The 19536-nt window shown below is 30.7% G+C and overlaps 1 protein-coding gene across 1 annotated transcript; it reads left to right on the forward strand.

The window, feature by feature from the left end:
• Positions 1 to 6231: 6231 nt before the first annotated feature.
• On the forward strand, positions 6232 to 19387 carry LOC111618534 (JNK1/MAPK8-associated membrane protein-like). The gene is made up of 7 exons (XM_023360084.1): positions 6232 to 6302; positions 6378 to 6454; positions 11345 to 11499; positions 11579 to 11791; positions 11866 to 12035; positions 18985 to 19061; positions 19147 to 19387. The coding sequence occupies exons 1-7, from the start codon at positions 6299 to 6301 to the stop codon at positions 19360 to 19362; spliced, it is 912 nt and encodes a 303-aa protein (XP_023215852.1). The 5' UTR covers positions 6232 to 6298; the 3' UTR covers positions 19363 to 19387.
• The last annotated feature ends 149 nt before the right edge of the window (positions 19388 to 19536 follow it).

Consider the following 19536-nt stretch of genomic DNA (forward strand, 5'->3'; position numbering starts at 1 on the left):
CAGTCAACACAAAGCCCCTAACACAGGAAGAACGTTCTGTGTTAGGGGGATACAGTGGTACCCACAGATTATAAAAAGGGAGGGTGAACAAGCTATAAAAAGGGCATCATACATTATGCAAGAAGCTTCAAAGTGATTCAACATGGGAACTACAGGTTAAAGCTTATTGCAATCAGAGCTTACATGGCCTTGAAAACAAGGAATGTTCTTTTGTTTTTAAAGTCAAACGATAAAGTTGTATGAGACAATAGACATATCGTTTATTAGTTTCTTTTATATTTGCATAATAGGCTTAAAGTCATTCGTTTTCTGTTTCGAATTCAGGGCTCTCTCAGAATTAGAAAAAAAGGCAACCCAGACGTGTCCCAAGTGCCCTGTATGCATAACATTTTAATTTCCCGGCTGTTATATAGCGAAAGTATGGCGATCGGTGAAAAAATAAACACCCCCTTTCACAGACTCTTACATTTTTTGGACTCGTGGAACCTTGAAACGTCGAGAAATGCCAAAAAGTTCGGGAATAATTTCTTGTATTATTGTGTGTATGAGGGGCCTGATTTTATTCACCTTGTTTGAAGCTTAATAACTCCTGTTCTTTTTGTCAAAAATTTCTGAAATTTTGCAAGTAGGTTTATGTATTAGGGAGATTGATACTGTTAAATTTTGGTGATTAAAAGTCGAAGGGGTGGACAGATAAAGAAGGTCGTGTGTATCTGTGTAAAGGAATCGCACTGTACTGAATGTTTTTTCCCGGATTTGCAAGTTTTACTGTACTACGTTTTATAAACATTTATATTAAAAATTTTTCAATTAAATGTTAAATAATAAGTGATAATAACTCTGGAAAATAAAGGCGTAGCTATAACGATATAGAAATTATCAGCATATGTATATAGAATGAGCTTATATACAGTAAACTACCGGTACATTTTCCTTTACAATAGAATTTTTTTTATCAAAATTCTATTAAAAGATTGACGATAATCGTGAGATTATATATTCAGATAATTGATAACATAAAGTATTCGTAATAAAATTGTAAAATATGGGTCAAAACATTAATGATGGATTAATAATTTCCTATAATATTTTCTAAGAAATTATTTAATAAGGACAAGTATTAAAGTAAAAATTTTAATGGTACAATTTATTTTACGTGATAATAAACTGTACCATTACTTCTCTATACATAATTCAACCTGTAATTTGAACCGTACTATACTGATATATTAAATTTTATAATGTTTATGCATAAAACACTGTAGTACAATATAAAACCATTAGATTTAGTTTATCTATCATCATTTCCATTAAAATTTGAAAAATGTTCAGTGACACGCTTTATGAGATTCTATCCTACTATTTAATGTAGGTCTAACAAGGGAATTCCTGGAAAAACTATGAGAAGTTGAAAGATCTGTATAAAAAGTTGCATAATAAATTCACGTGAAAGGAGTGGGGAATATTAATTAATAACCCAAATTTTTTAAAGAAAATTGAGGTAGAGTCCATAAGGAAGAAGTTAAATACTCTCGAAATAATTCACTGAAATCGAGAACTACACGAAAAAGTTACCTAATATAATGTGTAAATTGTACTAAGAAAAGGTTAAAAATTATGTAACAGTATTACATACAAAAGAAATTACATTAATTATATTACACGAGTAGATTTACAAATACAGAAGTGAATAGACATTTTCTATATTAGCTCAAGGAAAGGAGAAATTGTCTACGAGATCGCAATATACTGTCATCGTTCGAAGAGCGTGTTATGGGTATTATTGGAAACAGATTACCATAGATGAAAGGTCCCTGATAGCTATCGAATTCCGCTAAAATAAATAGAGGAAGAGCTGGAGGGCGAGCATTAGGAGCATATATAATGTAGCGTATAGTTCCTAGTGAATCATTGACGAGACTTCTTTGCACCCATAAGTTGACTCCCAGCATGATTCTGGTATTAATTGAGAGATTCAAATACTTGGAGATAACAAGAGCCGAGTTATCTTTCGACGAAGGTGGAGCAATATCTGGAGTGTTTTCAGATGCTATATAAGCAACAGGGTACCCAGTTGACTGCGAGTAGTCTTCGTTGCTTTGTTTAACTCGCTCGTTTGTTGGATATAGCTCTACTGCCGTTTGGAACTGATCAAGTTTATCTCTGGATAAATAAGCTTAATAAATATACGCTGCCACGTAGGACGTAGCCATTTTGACCTCTAATACTTGACTTGAAAATAAAGTTGAGATAGCTGTCCTAGTTCGACTTAGCCGTGTGAAAATGGGGGGCATAGAGGGATGAGTGAGGGGTAGAGTGGGGAAGGGAAGGTAGTGGGATAGAAGAGGGGAAAAGAGGTGGAAAGTGGAGGTAGAGTTTCGGATCACATTCCTGATTAGCATCGCACTAACAAAAGAAAACAGTCGCTGGTACAAATTATTTACAGATTGCCTTTCCGGATAGACGGGTACAATAGTGAATATAAAACAAAATGTACATGGCAGTGGCCTGTCGCCACTGGTAATCCCGACAAAAAAAAGTACAACACTAAAACATAGGTACTACGCTTGTAGTATGTTACATAAAAGGACAATGTTATGTTAACAGAAGACCTCGGTGACAAGACTGCTGATTGGAGCGAAACACAGATGCAATCTAAGACTAGAACGAGAGATGGTACGCGTGACACCATGGGAAACATCTACAAAGTGCATGTCCGTGGTTGCACAGAAGCAGGCAACGAAGATCAGTGGATAGATTCACCAGTCAACCGACCACAATGCGGGTGCTGAGAGCCTGTCTTTTATTAATCGACGGAAGAAACTTGTAAGTAATTCTGCCAGTGGTTGAGGTAGCCCAATTCTTTTGCCACTTCTCCATTATAGTCTCTGATATTGTTCTTGATATGGACGATGGGAATTTTAGAAAAAATGGTAGTGATGTCCGTTGTGGTGACTTTTTTAGCAAGGGCATCAGCATGTTCATTGCCTTTATTACACGTGTGCCCAGGCACTCAGGTAAAACTGAGTTAAGCAAATTTGCTGAGGTTTCTGTCAAGATGTCTGACCTCCACTCCAGTCCTTGTGTACTTATTATTGCTCGAAAGGATATTAATCACATACATACTGTCTGTGTTGATACAGATGTTGCCATTGTAGATCCTCCTATTTTTAGTGATGGTGCTTAGAGCTTTATATACCGCTAGCAGTTTTGCCTGGTTGTTAGTACAGTGCGTGTGCAGCCGGTAATATTGCTGATGCTGAATCTCATTCTCACTATTATAGATGACGAAGGCTGCACCAGTACCCTTATCATTGCATGAGCCATCTGTGTAGATGTTCCAGTGGGTATGGTGTCTCTATAATGATTGTTTCTGACATTGATGATATAGCTGCTGGTCTCTCCAGGGTGCCTTCCGAGAGTACGTCCAGTAAGATAATTGTCTAACTTGTAATTAATAATGGAGTCAATCGAGTTCGCAGTATTAGGAGGAATCAATCCCCTGCTACAGAGGTTCCGTATCTTCTCTGTGGTAATATTCTGATGGTTAATGGTCAGCATGTTCCACTGCCAGAAGATCTCTTTAATTCGTAGGTGTATGGAAATAATGTTAGCTATAACCAGCAGGGCATAGGTAAGGTCCATGCGATACGCCCTACAGATCCTAATAGCATCACGCCTCTGGATAGACAGTAATTTCCTCTTGTTATAAACTAATGCCGTTCTGTCCCTCCAAGACCTGTGCCCCATACAGGATAGCAGGCTCTATCGCTCCTCTGTGAACTCTAATACTAAAGAAAAACGTGACCTTCGTTTTGAACCCTATCCAAGTTCATCCTTTAGAAGTGATGAGTCGTCCTAGAAATTATATACTAAATTATTTTCTAACGTATATTATACATATAATCATTCGATAAAAATTATATATCTAGAGTTTATTGCAGTCAAAACAAAAAAACACTTTATTTCCTGAGTTGCATAATTTATCATTTAGTTTAATGTTATGTAACTTGCGTGTATTTATAGTAAAGGGAAAGAAGTGAAAACAATTTTAACTTCGTGTTTATATTACGTTAAATTATGAGAAAATAGAATCTTTACGCATTGAAATACAGTATTATTTGCGTAGAACATATATCATTACTAGCCTATATATATATTCGAAAGTTACTGTTTATATACTAGTATTTTTCCTTTAGAAAACTTTATTTTCTCTATGAAAGAAGCGTATAATTTTCTGGCGTTAGTACAGAAATAAAATCTATTATAATAAGATACAAGTAACACTTGTATATAAGAAAAATTGCACACTCAACTACTCCCTCATTACATTCGTGTTTTACATTGATGCACCCTTACGTGTTGTGAAGTAAAGTATTACCTATTCAGCATCCCACTTCATCATTTTATATATTAATTCATTTAATTCATAAGCAAAGCCCCATCTTATACATTTAATTACCTAATTGATTGCGTAAAAAGTATCGAGCACTTCACATTTTTGCTGTTCTATAAAAGCTTAATAATAATCTACTTTAATAAAATTATGCTGCTAGACATAATTATTTATTAATGTCATAATAACGGCATTACAAGAAAGGATTTTATTTATATAAAACTGGCTTCTACACCAGTTGACTGCGAGTAGTCTTCGTTGCTTTGTTTAACTCGCTCGTTTGTTGGATATAGCTCTACTGCCGTTTGGAACTGATCAAGTTTATCTCTGGATAAATAAGCTTAATAAATATACGCTGCCACGTAGGACGTAGCCATTTTGACCTCTAATACTTGACTTGAAAATAAAGTTGAGATAGCTGTCCTAGTTCGACTTAGCCGTGTGAAAATGGGGGGCATAGAGGGATGAGTGAGGGGTAGNGTTCTCTCCTGTACAGGTGTGATACCACACACGCTACACAAAAGCCTGGGAACATTACAATTGATTAGAAATACATACATCACACTACAGAAGGCCACTATATTGAATACATGCCATATTGTTAGGAAATTCTTTAATACAGACACTGACACTGACACACACATTTAATTTTAGTTTTGTTTTGGTTGCTATGCCTTGACTTTGGTCCGGCATAGTACACAGCCACCGGTGTGAACCGAGTAAAACCCACTAAACCCAACATAATAATAAAACATGTAAATGCTAATAACAAGTAAATTCGTCATTCAATCAGACTCTACTGGAGATACACACGACCCGCATTATCTCCACACTCCCTCCACCTTCAAGTGAAATATAACGTGTTTTAAAATAATAAACAGTTAATGAGTAAAAGGCTCTTTAGGAAATTTCCGATTTTCCTGTGAGCCAATTACTACTGGATCGTAATCGTTCCTACCCCTATAAAATTAGACGGCCGGATGGCCGATTATCTAACGTGACAAGCTACCGCTCTGGGGAATTGGAATCGATCCGGACAATCGAACAACTCCGGGAATTTTTCGGGGAATGGTTTATCCCTCACTATCTGGCTACTCCATTTTGGTTTATGTACGGCAACGCGACACGTGGGAAATCTACCGAGAGGAGGGTTTGGCCCCTGTTTAGGTATTACTAATGTGAAGAAAACCCTGAAAATTTTACGTGTCCAGCGCGTTGGCGAGGTGCGACTAGTGTTTAGTAGTTTTGTGAGCCTGGCCGAACTCATAAAGGACTTGTTATAAGAGGTCCTGTTAGTGCCTACTGGGCGGAAAGAGCAAAATAATAATAATAATAAACTCAATAAGTATTTCGAAGGGTTTGTGCAATTAATTGCAGAATAACCATTCATTTCTCCATAAATTTGGACAAAGACGTGGCAACAGACTAATTCTCTGATTTGGACTAAAAATGGCGCGTAAGTCAGCCATTTTTAGGCCATATGTTTAAGGTAAATGGTTAAAAGACCTCGGATTCCATATACAACCTCTTGAAAATCCTGATTATAATTTTATACTTTATTTATCAAAAACATTTTAATTAAAATTTTACAATAAGAACATTCGAAAAATAATAATATATATTTTATTTCTTCGCATTCGACTACCCGAGAAAATCAGCACCCCCTGCCGGCTGTTAATTGTAATAAAATTATTGCAAAATTTAATATCAGTATTAAGTATTTTTCTAAATAACACGAAACAAAATAAATATAAATACCTAATATGTCTCAATATTTAAAATTAATTTATGTTTTAATTTGATTAAATTTGATTTTTTAAATGCTTTTTGGAACAGCTGTTTTTGTTTCATTTTCGTAGATGGCGCTTTACGTTCAATCTGCTTGGGTTGTAAGTTAGTAAAATGTGTAAGTGTTGTTTGTTTTCTTAAATATTAAAATAAATATATATTTGTCATTTATATTCCTTCTTCTTATCTACAGCCAGGCTTCTCGGCCGCTGTCCAGGCTTATATTGTGGAAGAATAAGAAGTGAAAATGGAGAATTGTCAGACTGTGGAGTGAGTTATCTCTACTTAAAACATAAAATATTTAAAAATAAAGCTGTAATTTAAAGAATTTTAATTAAATATTTACATTAAAAAGCGTACAGATGGAAGGACTCGTTTATATTAAAAATATATATATATTTTTAAATATTTAGTAATCCTTTTGGTAAGATGTGAACACTGAATGAGTGATTTGCCACCCCTGAGAGTTTTAGACCCCCTGTATGAACAAAAATGTCAATGGTTATACCTGTACGTCAGATATTTGCCTCCGAAGGTCAGTTTTTACTGTGAACTAGTATACTGCCTATTTTCTGCGCTCTGCGTCAGCCAAGGCAGGCGATGGCAAACCTTGACTAACTCTCCATATGTACTCGCTTGCACCTTGGCGTCACCAACACCCTCTAAAATTATATAACATTGGCTGCGTTCGGCAAACTCGACAGTTGTGGAGCTGTTGAGTATTTTTTTGCTGAACGTCCGCTACGGTAGCACTCTTTTAGAACATGTTTGGTGTTTTGATGTCACGTTTGGTAGCGTCTTTCATTTACGCTACATATCGCTACCTGAAACTGACCAATGAGGCTTTTTGTTCCAATGTAAAGTCACTCGTCGTTCGGCAGCTCTAGGATTCTACATAAGAGCTACTGATTTGCTTTCTCACAACTGTTGAGTCTGCTGAATGCAGCCATTGAGTACTACACTAACTGTCAAATGAGCTACTCCAAGCCAACGTAGTTGTGTGGGATAGATAGTTAAATATGATAGTCTTAGCACAGTGACATGATTCCTGATTGTGTGCAATTTGGAAGTAGGATGTACTTCACATAGTGTCATGTGTATAGGTAGGATTTCTTTGATGTAAGCTCCTAAGGGTGTGGTATAAGACTCTGATAGGGTTCCAACTGTGTATTTGGATGTAATTGTACCAAGCTTTCTATAAAAGTAGAAACTATTTCTGTTTAAAGAAATAAAATCATAACTCTTTGTAAGGTACTAAAATTTTGCATAGTGTACTGATCACAATGCTAAAACATATAAAATTACTGTTAACTTGATGCAGAACAAGTAACTGGATTACCATGTAAAAATAAGATAAACAAACAGCAAAATAATCCAGCAAAAACAATAAATTTGATGAAAACTAGTATTTTTGAGTACTTTGAGCAGTATCTTCGTGTTAAAATATATTCTAAATTTGAACAACAATTCAAACAATATATTTAAAAAAATAGAACAAGAATTTTAGATGGTGCAGAAAGTTACTGCAGCCATTTACAGATGAAAAAATTTTTTATGTAACTTTAAAATATGACTGCTACATCTGGAAGAGGATGTTGTTGTCTTTAAAATTGACAGCAGTATTTTTTGTACAGGCTTTATGTATCTGTAGTGTCTCCAAATTCTTGAGATGGGTTTCTCTCTGGTATTATGTATTATATTTGTGTTGTTAATGGATACTTGCACTTTGTTATCTGTAGCAAAAGCCACTAGGGTCATGATGGTGAGGTTCTTTGTGATAGAAGACTGTTAAAATGAAATTATATATCTAAAATATGAGATTATGACCTATTCAATTATTTAATAGGTCCTGTGATGGACATCAAACTATGATTATTGAATTGCCATTACAGAAGGTATCATGTCTTTTCTATAAGCATGTGCTTCATAAATGTCAAAATGTTAACATGTCTTTAAGCTTCTGTCCTTACTATTGTTTTGTTCAAAATTATACAGTTGCCTTAAATTTTTGTCTTTATATGATATTTTTTCTTTCACATTTCTCTATACATATTGGCATAATTTTGTTGCCAAACGTATGTCTAAAGTTATGATACCTTTCCACAAATTCCTGAGTACATATTCTACAAATGTCTATAAGTATCAAATGAAACTCATTTTCATTTCTGTTTTCTCTAGAAGTGTTTTGCAACTTTTGTAAAGTGGGACATTTTCGTAGATTGACCATGATGTATTCAACAAGTGGTGCCAGAGCACCTTTCTGCTCTACCTAATTTAAAATGAAAAAATATATATAAATTTAAAGAAACATTGCATTTTACATTACAAATGTTATGTTATAATCATATTTCCTATTATTTATTCCATTAGTAATTTATAGATACTATTTCTATCACCAAACTGTGTGACTTTCAAACTATCGAATTCAAATTCGTGTGTAGACCTCACTACTTTATATACAGGGTAGCCGTAATTAAAGTTTCTCTTTGCAGAGTATTCTGTAGCTGTAACCAATAAGCAGATTGGCATTAAAATGTGTATACAAATTATGTAAAGGATGCAGAAAAGGATTTTGCAAAATAAAAAAAATTTTTATCTCAAAATCTTTCAGTAAAAATGCTTTACAGAAAAATACATGAAACAAAATAAAAAGAGAACATACTGAAAACTCATTTATTCATTCCATATGTCTTCTGTAGAGGCTGTTTACTGATGTAAGGAATGATGCTCAATGTGTGAACCAGGTGTAAAATTTGAAAACAATGAACAGCTGAGTTTATTTGTAATGTTCAAAATAACAGATTAACTTGTCATTTTAAGGTTGATCTTAATTATTTACTGTTTTTTGAAATTTGTGGTGAAAGTATGGAAGATTGTGAAAAGTGATTGAAAATTATACCAGAAATTGTATAGAAATAAAGCCCAGATGGCATTTTCAATGCAAATGAAACCTGATTACTTTTTTTAATATTTGCTGGATAAAAGAATAGTGTTCAAATGTGATTCATGTCATGGAATTAAAGAAAGTAGAGACACATAACTCATTGTTTAGAAGAACACATGATACACAGTGAAAAACTGCCATTGTTATTAGTTGAAAAATCTTCAAAGTCTTAATCAATGTTTTTGCAATGCCAGGGCATTACTTATATAATATACAGCTAATAAGAAAGCACAGATAATGTCAGAGCTTTTTCTTCTAACTGGCTGAAGAAGTTAGACATACTCCATGATTTCAGAAAACAGAAAAATTATTCTTTTTATTGACAGTTGCAGTACACATTTGATGATTCCCACTCAGAAAGCTATAACAGTTCAATTTTCACTACCAAATACAACTTATCAATTGCAAATTTTAGTTCAGGGAATCATTTAAATCTGAATTGCAATACAGAGTTTGTCATATAAAAGATGTTGCATATTATGAAAGATGGATCATGTAAGTTTGGAGTGAGCCTGTTAGATGTGTGAATAATTAAAAAAAATTGGAAAGTTCCACAAAGCACTATTGCAAATTATTTTACAAAAGCAGATTTTAGTCAACAACTTATTGATGCTTCAAATAAACTGGAATTTACATCAGAATCCATTGACTGCATCAAAAAATATCAGGCTGATCTCATTACAGTAGTGAGTGATGGAAAAGTCATTTGAAGATCTTGTCATTGTTGATAATAACTTAAAGACAACATTACTGCTGAAGTAAGAATCAAGCATAAGAAATAAATATTGAAAATGGGGAGGAAATGGATCTGTCAAGGGCAAATGTCCTGCTCCCTTATATGCAGGAAAGCCGGTAAAGCTCTTGAACTGTTAAAAGGATTTCTAGAAACTGTATCATTCATAAAACAAGCTTGTTGAGAAAGAAGACAATAAACTGTCTATGACAAACTCGTGTAACATGTTATATGCATACTTAAAATATAATATATTTAAGTCTAATTATATTGTTTGTATTGTGATATTTACAATTTCATTTACTAAAAAATTTTTCTCCCTTCAATTTCAAATTGTCAAGAATCTATAAGATCTTGAATCTATCTATAAACTATCAAGAATCTAAGCAAATATAAATTATTTATTTTATTATAGTGCTTACTAAACAGTAAATACCATTCATTCACTTCTTTGGTAGAGAATTTTTGACAAATTGTTATAAATACAAATAAAAAATAAATTACAATGAGATAATTAATGCAAATTTAATTTTTTTTATTTTCTTTCATAATAATTTGTCATTTTGTTGTAAAGAAGTGAAGAAATAACACTTAATAATGATTGGATAAATGTACAGTACTTGAATATTGTTAGTTTGTATGAATTTACATGTTAATTGACAATGCTTAATTACTATTTACCAGATTCGAATATAAGCAGCTCTTAAATTTAAACCACTGTAATAGTTGAAAATTGGAAAAAATAATAAGTAAAAAATGGTTATATATATATGATTTGCATCAATTGCAGGGTATCTTCTGTTTTTAGTCCCCAAGAATGATATTCTGTCTTTTTTTTACACTGAAATAACTTTTCTTTCATGACTCTCCAATGACGCGCATTCTTTATGCCAACCGTAAATCTTTTACCAGCTGCTTGATTTCCAATTTCTTCGGCGCACATTATAACTTTTCCTTTGAATTCAGAATCATATGTAAACCGTTTTTCCATTATTAGTAAGTATGAGTAATAAAAAAATTTTAAATTTGATTCTACACAGCTGCTATCAAACCTCAACTGGATTAAATCAGAAAAGTGCGAATGGAGAACCACCGAATAAACTGCTATCAACGATTGTAATGCTATGCGCATGCATAGATTGTAAAGCAAAGCCGATTGTCGGGAGTGGGAGATCGACAGAAATAAGAAGTTAAAATATTAGCTCACCCTAATTTTACATCTTAAAAATTGCCATTGGTGAGGAAACAATACACAAATGATCACACACTATACTTTATAGAGGAAATAACATAAGAATTCTTCTAAGATATTTTTCCTTTTTAAGCATTACTTAATCATTATTATTATTATTATTATTATTATTATTAGTTGATTATTTGATATTGAATTTGTATTAATAATAATTTGTGTTTTAAAGAAATTAATTTTTGTAATTTAATGTTATATATACATTTATTTATTTCTTGATTATTTCTTTATTAGGCGTGTCCACGTGGCTATAAAGTTTCTTCTACATCAGAGTGCATTTTGTGCGAAGACTCTCCAAGTTTCTACGATTTCTTATATCTTGGTTTTATGGCCTTATTACTGCTAATTTTGGAATGGTATATTATTGATCACACAATGAAAAGAAGAAAGTAATATTTTTTTTCTTTATAAATTGAAAATGAAATTAATTTTTATATATTAAACAAGTGGTTTATTTTATATTTTCAGTTTTACAAAAGATATAATTTTTCTTCATATAAGTGCTCTTATAGAAAATATTACATCAGCTATTTTAACAATTATTTTAGTTAAACCCATTGGCTTTTTCTCTATACATGCATGCGGTGTAAAAAGACTCTCAGATTGGTATAGTTTATTACATAATCCAAATCCTAATTACATTGGAAATTTGAGATGCACGCAAGAGGTTGTCTATCCATTGTAAGTAAAACAAAAATAATTAAAATAAAATGTTTATTTCAGTTATAATAAATTCATAAAATTTTATTTTGCAGGTATTCAATGGTATTCATTTATTTTGCATTATCACTTGTTATCATGTTACTCATTAGGCCTTTATTAGTGTTAAAGTTTATTGATGGAAAAGGAAAAAGATCCATTTATCTAACTATGTATTTAATACCAATTCTTGTAGTAATACATGCAACTTGTGCAGGATTAATATGTAAGTATAAATATTTTTTTTTGGTGGATTATTCGATTTTAAAGCATACAATAAATATACAGGATTATTATTTACTGCACAAAATATTTGTGTACTGTACATATAATGAAGAGTACGAATTATATAACAGCATGAGTCTAAATCGTGGTTATTTTTGGTTAGAAGGCTAATTAAACTAGCAAAGTTGGACTATAGATTGACTGTTTGGACATCATTTTATAACAAGATTTATAACTAAAGATTAAATTAAGTAAATTTTAAAAATTCAGAAAGAAAGTTTCTAAATTTATTTATTTAATCAAATTTAATTTCTGAATCAGCCAACATCTTGTAACAATATTAATAAACACCTACATCCAAATTCCCCTAGTTCAGCCATTTTCAATTGGGTTGCCTAAACAACACTTCAGAGAGTTGTGAAACATAGCACTGAGATGCATCATAAGATTTCTTATGTGTATTATTAAAAGTATGGAAACTGTAATAATTATTGCTTTAATTCAGCTGAATTAATTATATTTATAGAAAAAAACTATATATGTACAGATACGCATATCATGCCTTTCAAAATGCAGTTATAAGCCATTTCATTTTAATATCTTATTTGTATTTGATCTCAATTGTTGTAAGATATCAGATTTTGAAATCTTGCATACATTGTATTTTCCTGTTTTACACACTATAATAAAATCTGATTATGTAACTTTCTTTGAAACTGAGAAATTTGCTTTTTTATAGTTTGTTTTTCTAGTGCTTTCTATTTTCATTTCTTACAATAAAATATGTAAGATATATATTTAATGTTTTATAAACAAACTGCAAAAATTGAACGTGTTATACAACATTATAACATTTTGGATGTTATTTTACATTTTTTTTTTTTTACATCTAATGTTTTATAATTTGTTGCAATTTACTTACATTAGCAAATACTATAGAAAATGTTATTACTATTAATAACCTCATTTTTCTTCTTAAAACTCATATTTTTCATTTTATTATTTAATACTTTGTCTCATAAAACTTTCCTGTTTTGTTTCAGATAATTCCTCTAATACTGTATTGTTTATTCTTCATCTTGTTTGTACCCTTTAATTCTTTTAATTTAATTATTAATTTATGTTTAAAATATAAATTACAGCATTTCTGCTATTCGTATCTAATCCTAGTTTATCTTTTATATCTCAAGCTTGTAGCTTTTAATGACCAAAACATAATTCAAAATATGAGTTAATTGTTTGATTATAAAATCTTTGAACTGAAATTGTTATACAAGAGAACCAAAAAGATAAAGAAAAGAACCTTTTATTCTAGTAATTTGAGTGACAGAAATGTAAATTATAAAATACAAAAAATTATTTTAAAAAATAAATAACTACAAAGTTACATATTTTTAACTAAACTCCCATTTTTCATTAAATGCAGTTCATGTATTATTTACCATATTATTAATGTAAAATTAATATCTTACACATTTAAAATATTATGGAACTGATACATTATGAAACTCTTAATGAAACATTGTGCATATTTGTAATGAATGTATTATTAATCTACATTAGATAAAGCAAAAGCAATTTTTCTTCAAACAATAAAGAATTTATTTTTATATAATAAGAAGAAACCATAAAATAATTCCAGCAACACTTTAATTCAATATACAAACGTTTTCAACTTTCTTAATAGGCCTGCATCAGGTTTTCCATACTCAGTGTATATAAATTGATATTTTACATATAGAATCCATAGGTATTTCAAATCATACATTATACAAACTTTAAAACCTCTGCTATGCGTATAAAGGAATTGCCGCAATTAACTTTGTGCATTAATCAAATCCAGCATTATGTAAGGGATATCTGTATATTAGTATTAAAAATTATAAAATAAGATTGTTTTTAAAAGGAATTTAAATTTAATCCAGAAAACTTGTAAGCAATTTATTCATTTGAATCATATTTATGAGCAAACTAGTAAAGAAACTTTTGCTATTTACAGATTTTGATGATGCAAAAGGATGAAGAAGAGCCAGCAGGTTAGATTCTTATTTTCTTATTGAGCCAAAAGATTCATAATGTATCAAACTAACAAAAAAATATTTCTTATGCAATTGTAAACCTTTAGGCATGATAAGAATATAAGAATCTGACCAGCAGGATCTTCTTTACTGTTTCCTATCTTTTTCTATTTTTTTGCAAATATGTGTTTATCAGTTTATTAAGATATAGTGCATTATGTACAGAGGTAGCTCCGGGATTCATGAGGCGCCCTAGGCAAAATTTATTTTTGTGGCTCACTTAGCATAGTGAAGGTAGCGAGTAGTTTTATTTAGGTCTACAATAATATGAACATTTTTAATGTAGAAACAGACAGTAAAATGTAATAAAGTAATAAAAATGTGTACAATAGATTTACAGTAAACTGTAAAATTCAATAGATAGGTGCTCAACAAAAAATTTATTCACAAAACCTGCTCTTTTGCTTTTAGCTGGGCTGAATTCATCATTTATAGAAAAAAGTCTAGTTCTGCAGCCAATATTTTTTTCAGTGGAAAAAGTTGAAAGTTATGAAAGTCTCTCTTGACACATTATTGATTAGAAGTAGTTCTTGATTGAAGATAGAACTTTGAAAATGATCTTTCTGCAAATACAACAGATAGTAGTACAATTATATTTTTAATAATTACCAATTTGATGATTTTAAATTCTAAAATATACTATTAAATATACCTGAAAACATGAGGCCTTAGGCATTGCCTACAGTAGGGTCATCTCTGATCATGTGTATAAAATATATTAATTCAGTTTTATATTTGTAATTATGGTTAGTCCAATTTATTCTTGAAACTTTTCATTCAAAAATAGTAGTAATGAATTTTTAACTTAATAGACTGAAGGAACTCGTGTTATAGCTCTAATTTTTTTATCCATGTTTTTAAACTTTTATTATTTTTATTTTTTTACAATTATGAATACAGAAAATAAACTAATGATTAAATTCTTTACTATAAGTTAAGAAACATTCTACTATTAAAGTCAATAATAGCTTTAACTTATGAACAAAAATTATGTGATTTAGAACATCCCACTTTATCTGTCATAAGTTGTAGGAACTTTTAAAAATCATGAACTATCAAAAACTTTTTAGTATAATTTAAAATATTGTTTATATTAATAGACATACACATTTTTGTCTTGTTCTCTTGCAATAAAAATAATTTAGTTTAAACTATAAATCACGATAGTGATTTCTGTATATTGAGAAAGGCAATACTATACAAAAAATATAATAAAAGCAACATTAATCTTGCTTAACTTTATTTGAAAATAGCAAAGAGTACTTTGGACTATTTCCTCTTTAATATTCAATTGTAATATAAACAGTTGCATTCTAATAAGGTAAAAACGCTTTTTGATATCTTTAATTAAATTTAGCCAAAAGAATGAAATAGTAGAGGTAATAAATTCCGATGATAAGTTCTTGAAATTAAATATTAAAGTATATATCAAAAGTAATTTTATGAACTTAATGAGTTTAATATCATCGTTACTGTAGTTTTGGGGATTTACTCTTTATGTAATTTACAACTTTCAGTTATTAATTTATAATATATTTTAATGTTAAATGTTTAACTAAATGTGAGATCCACAATTTTTATGCAGTTGTCGGAAAAAAAAGAGAAAGAATTGTAAACAACTCTGATAGAAAAAAACCTGCTCTTGGTGAGAATTATATTGGAGGTCACCGTTTGTTTTCACAATTAAGTGGGAAAGTTGACACTTGGGCGATTGGAATGCACCGTTAGTGTCAACAAAAGTCAATCACGTGGCTCCTTTCCCACGAAGACAGTATAAAAGCTCGAGCCCCGGAAGCTCGGGGTGATCCAAAGGAAGTTATACTTGTTAATGTGTGCATCTTGTCTCCATACACCAGATGCAACAACCGACATAGGACAGACCACAACTTCAAACTTCCATACGTATCGCGAGACTACAGTTCCTGTGTTGACTATGATTCCTACGACCCATTCAAATCACGCATATCCTCATCGAGGTATTTGTATTTTAGAGCTTTGTGAACTCTATCTCTCGAAATAGCCATTAGAGCTGTTAAGAGCGGCCCTTGTATAGTTAATTCACATTTAAACTTAATATTATTATTGCCTTATGTAACCTAGCTTAGTTATCCAATAAATGCTTTGTTATTTTTGTTAAGCCTGTCTATCATTGTTCTAAGGATGCCTGCCGGCTTACCAACGCACTCCCCACTCGATTTGTCCTCCTAAGCAATCTGAAAATCCAAGATCGGGTTTTACCAACCCATGCAGATTAAGTGGTCAGAAGGGATTAACCGCTGACCCCCTGCTTATCTCACATAAATATTCTCTCAAAAACTTTGTGCTTTGAATTGTTAAACTTCTTAGGTTTATGAGGATTTATATAGTAAATCATGTGAAGGACATAAAGTTAGACAAATAATAATAATCATTTAAATTTTTAAAACAATGTATTTTCCCAATTATTAGTATTACAGTGGTGTCTTGTACTTCAAATTTAATTGATTCCTTGAGATAGTTTTTTCCGTTAGAAATAATGGAAAGTGAAGTAATTCATTTCTAAACCCCCAACAATATCAATTTTGATAAACTTAAACAGGAAATACACATAATTCAAGGTAAAAATAAACATAATTAAATACCTTAAATAATAAATTAAAACATGAAAACAATAAATAAAATACATAAATACTTAAATACTGTAAATAAAATGAAAATTGCATTTACTATTCCTTAGTGAGGAGTGGCAATGTCTTGTTTTTCAAATTCACTATGCAACTTGCTTGGTTTTCTCATAAATAATCCTGTAAAAGATAACTTCAATACTGGGATAGAATAAGCGTACACAACATAACAATACCAGCACTTAAAATTAAGAAATATTTAATAACATTTTCTTTTGTTTATAACAGACATCTTCAGGCATATAATGCAGAACAAAATGTCTACATTAAAATTGAATGCATTTTTATGAACAATTTACAAGTTTAAATTAAAATAATTTGGAAATTAAAATCATTTTACAAAATTTATCTTAAACTAAATTTTCAAGTGGTGGTATTGATATGTTGTGTGTTTCTTATAGGAGATGATATCACCAGCCACTTGTTTCTCATTTATCCTAGGAGAAGTTTCCTTCATCTCAATAACATGCAATCTCCTGGAGGTGAACATTGTTGCATCTTTAGCCACATTTTCTGCTTTTATTGCTTTCTTGTTCATAAGAATGGTGCACACCATTGCCTTTGGCGTCTTAACACGGCTGCCAGATTCACCACATGTACCACTTTCGTGCTTTGCGATAAGTATTTTTTCATTTCAATCGTTAATACTTCAACCTTCCTTTTAGGCTTTGTTGCTTTCACACACTTCTTATATGCCATGGTTAATAGGTAGATGTCACATATTACCAACACATCATAAATAAAGCAAAAAAAGCACTGAAATCGCACAAACTTAACACAAGGGATGCTTTCACAGTGAGAATGACACATGCCTTGTGTGCACAATAGACAGTAATGACACAGTGAGCAAATTTTTCACTGTGTTCAGGTACAAACATTGTTCGAACTGAGTTGAGTTTCTCTCAAATTTAAATGTTGCATATATTGGAATATATTATTATAATTTACATTATATTGAAGACTTGTAGAATACAAGAGTTCGGCTTCGATCACTTTTAATGGTCAAAACCAAGCATTCGTTGCTGTCCACAACACACTCCACAGCTGCAATTTATAATAATAATTTAAACAATATCAACTTTATGTATAAATATTGATTTAAATAACTAAATAATAATAATAGTAAATTTAATACAGAATAATTAATATTTAAAATGATGTTGAACAAATTAATAAGCATCTTTAAGTAGAATAAATCAATATAAAATACAATTAAATAGAATAGAGCAAATGAAATAAATCGACCACTAAGAAGCCATGACATTCTATGACGTGTGGAGGGTCAAACTTTAACACCTCATAGAGCATAAAATATTTTAGTTTTTTGAAATTTTAGATTTTTTTTTTAGTATTATACTCAATATCCTCTGTTATCTCTACCCTTTTGCTTTTCCGTAAGAAATGCTTCTACTGTGTTTCTACTCAAATACTTTGCAGTAATGAGCGAACCAAAGAACTCCATATAAGATAATACAAGCAGAAATATTTTCAAATTGATATTATAAATTCTAATTTTACACTGAATGATGATTATTTTACATTGTCAGATTTTTTTTCCGCACATTTATTAACCTGTAAAATAATAAAAATGGCAGTTAAATTGCAGAAGTAATCTTATTTGACTGTTCTAATATAAGTTGCAGTTTTTAATCGCAAGTATTTACGGGCAAATGATCTACGAATAATTAAAAAATAGAAAACTTAAATGTTATAAAGCATTTAAAACATTAAAAAAGAAAAGATTTTATAAGTAAAAACCATAATGTAATGTTGTTTTTACCTTTGAAAGGTTGTACTTTTTTAAATGAAAATTATTCAAGCGGAAAAATTCTTTTTATGTGAAATTTATGATAATTTCAAATTTACACTAGGGAACATTCCACTCCATTTACATATTAAGAATGATTTAGTAGACTATAAAGTATTTGTCATTATTGTATTTTGCAATTCTTGAGAATAGAAACAGTATTTGAACAAGCAACAGTGAAAGCTTTATTTATGATAGAATCATTTTTTAAAATATTTTACTTGTGGTTAAGTAGCCTGTGAACAAAGGTCAAGGTCACCTTGGTGTTTTTTTAGTGCGGGTCTTTTTACCTTTTAAAAATTGAATAGGAACACTTTTTTAAAATTGTTATGATAGATTTAAATAATATATGTATTTAAATATGGTGTATAACTAAAAAAAAAAAACAATATTTTGTTTCAGATTATTCATTTCCGCACATCATTATTATACTCTCCGTCATTTCGATTGCCGCTCATCTAGCATTTCATCTTGATCAGGTAATATATAAGAAGTTACGTTAATTGCTGTTGAAATCCTTAAAACAGATCTAATAACTTTATTTTTTTTTTTTTGTTTTTACAGTCAATGAAATCTCTACTTTTGACATCTGTTAAAGACATTAGGAACCTTGTGATCTTGTTAGTGCATTGGATGCTTCACGGCTACGGCATCGTCGCCATAACGCAGTTGAAATCGCCCATATTTCACTGTGCCCTGTTGGCCTTAGTTCCCTTTCCTGCTCTTTTTTACATATTGACTTCAAAATTTACAGATCCTAGCAAATTACATATTGAATAGTAGTGCATTCGGATATATAGAACAAGAACATAAAAAACATTTTATATTAAAATGTGCTTTGTATATAAGTCATTAATAATAATACATTCTCCATTTAAACTGTAATTTGTAAGAAAATTAATGGAATTCAAACAAAAAGTTATCCTCGGAAATTGTGGATGATTAATGATCATC

The sequence above is a fragment of the Centruroides sculpturatus genome, unplaced genomic scaffold (assembly GCF_000671375.1).
Source record: "Centruroides sculpturatus isolate CEXI.00-Female unplaced genomic scaffold, Cexi_2.0 scaffold156, whole genome shotgun sequence".
Taxonomy (NCBI): domain Eukaryota; kingdom Metazoa; phylum Arthropoda; class Arachnida; order Scorpiones; family Buthidae; genus Centruroides; species Centruroides sculpturatus.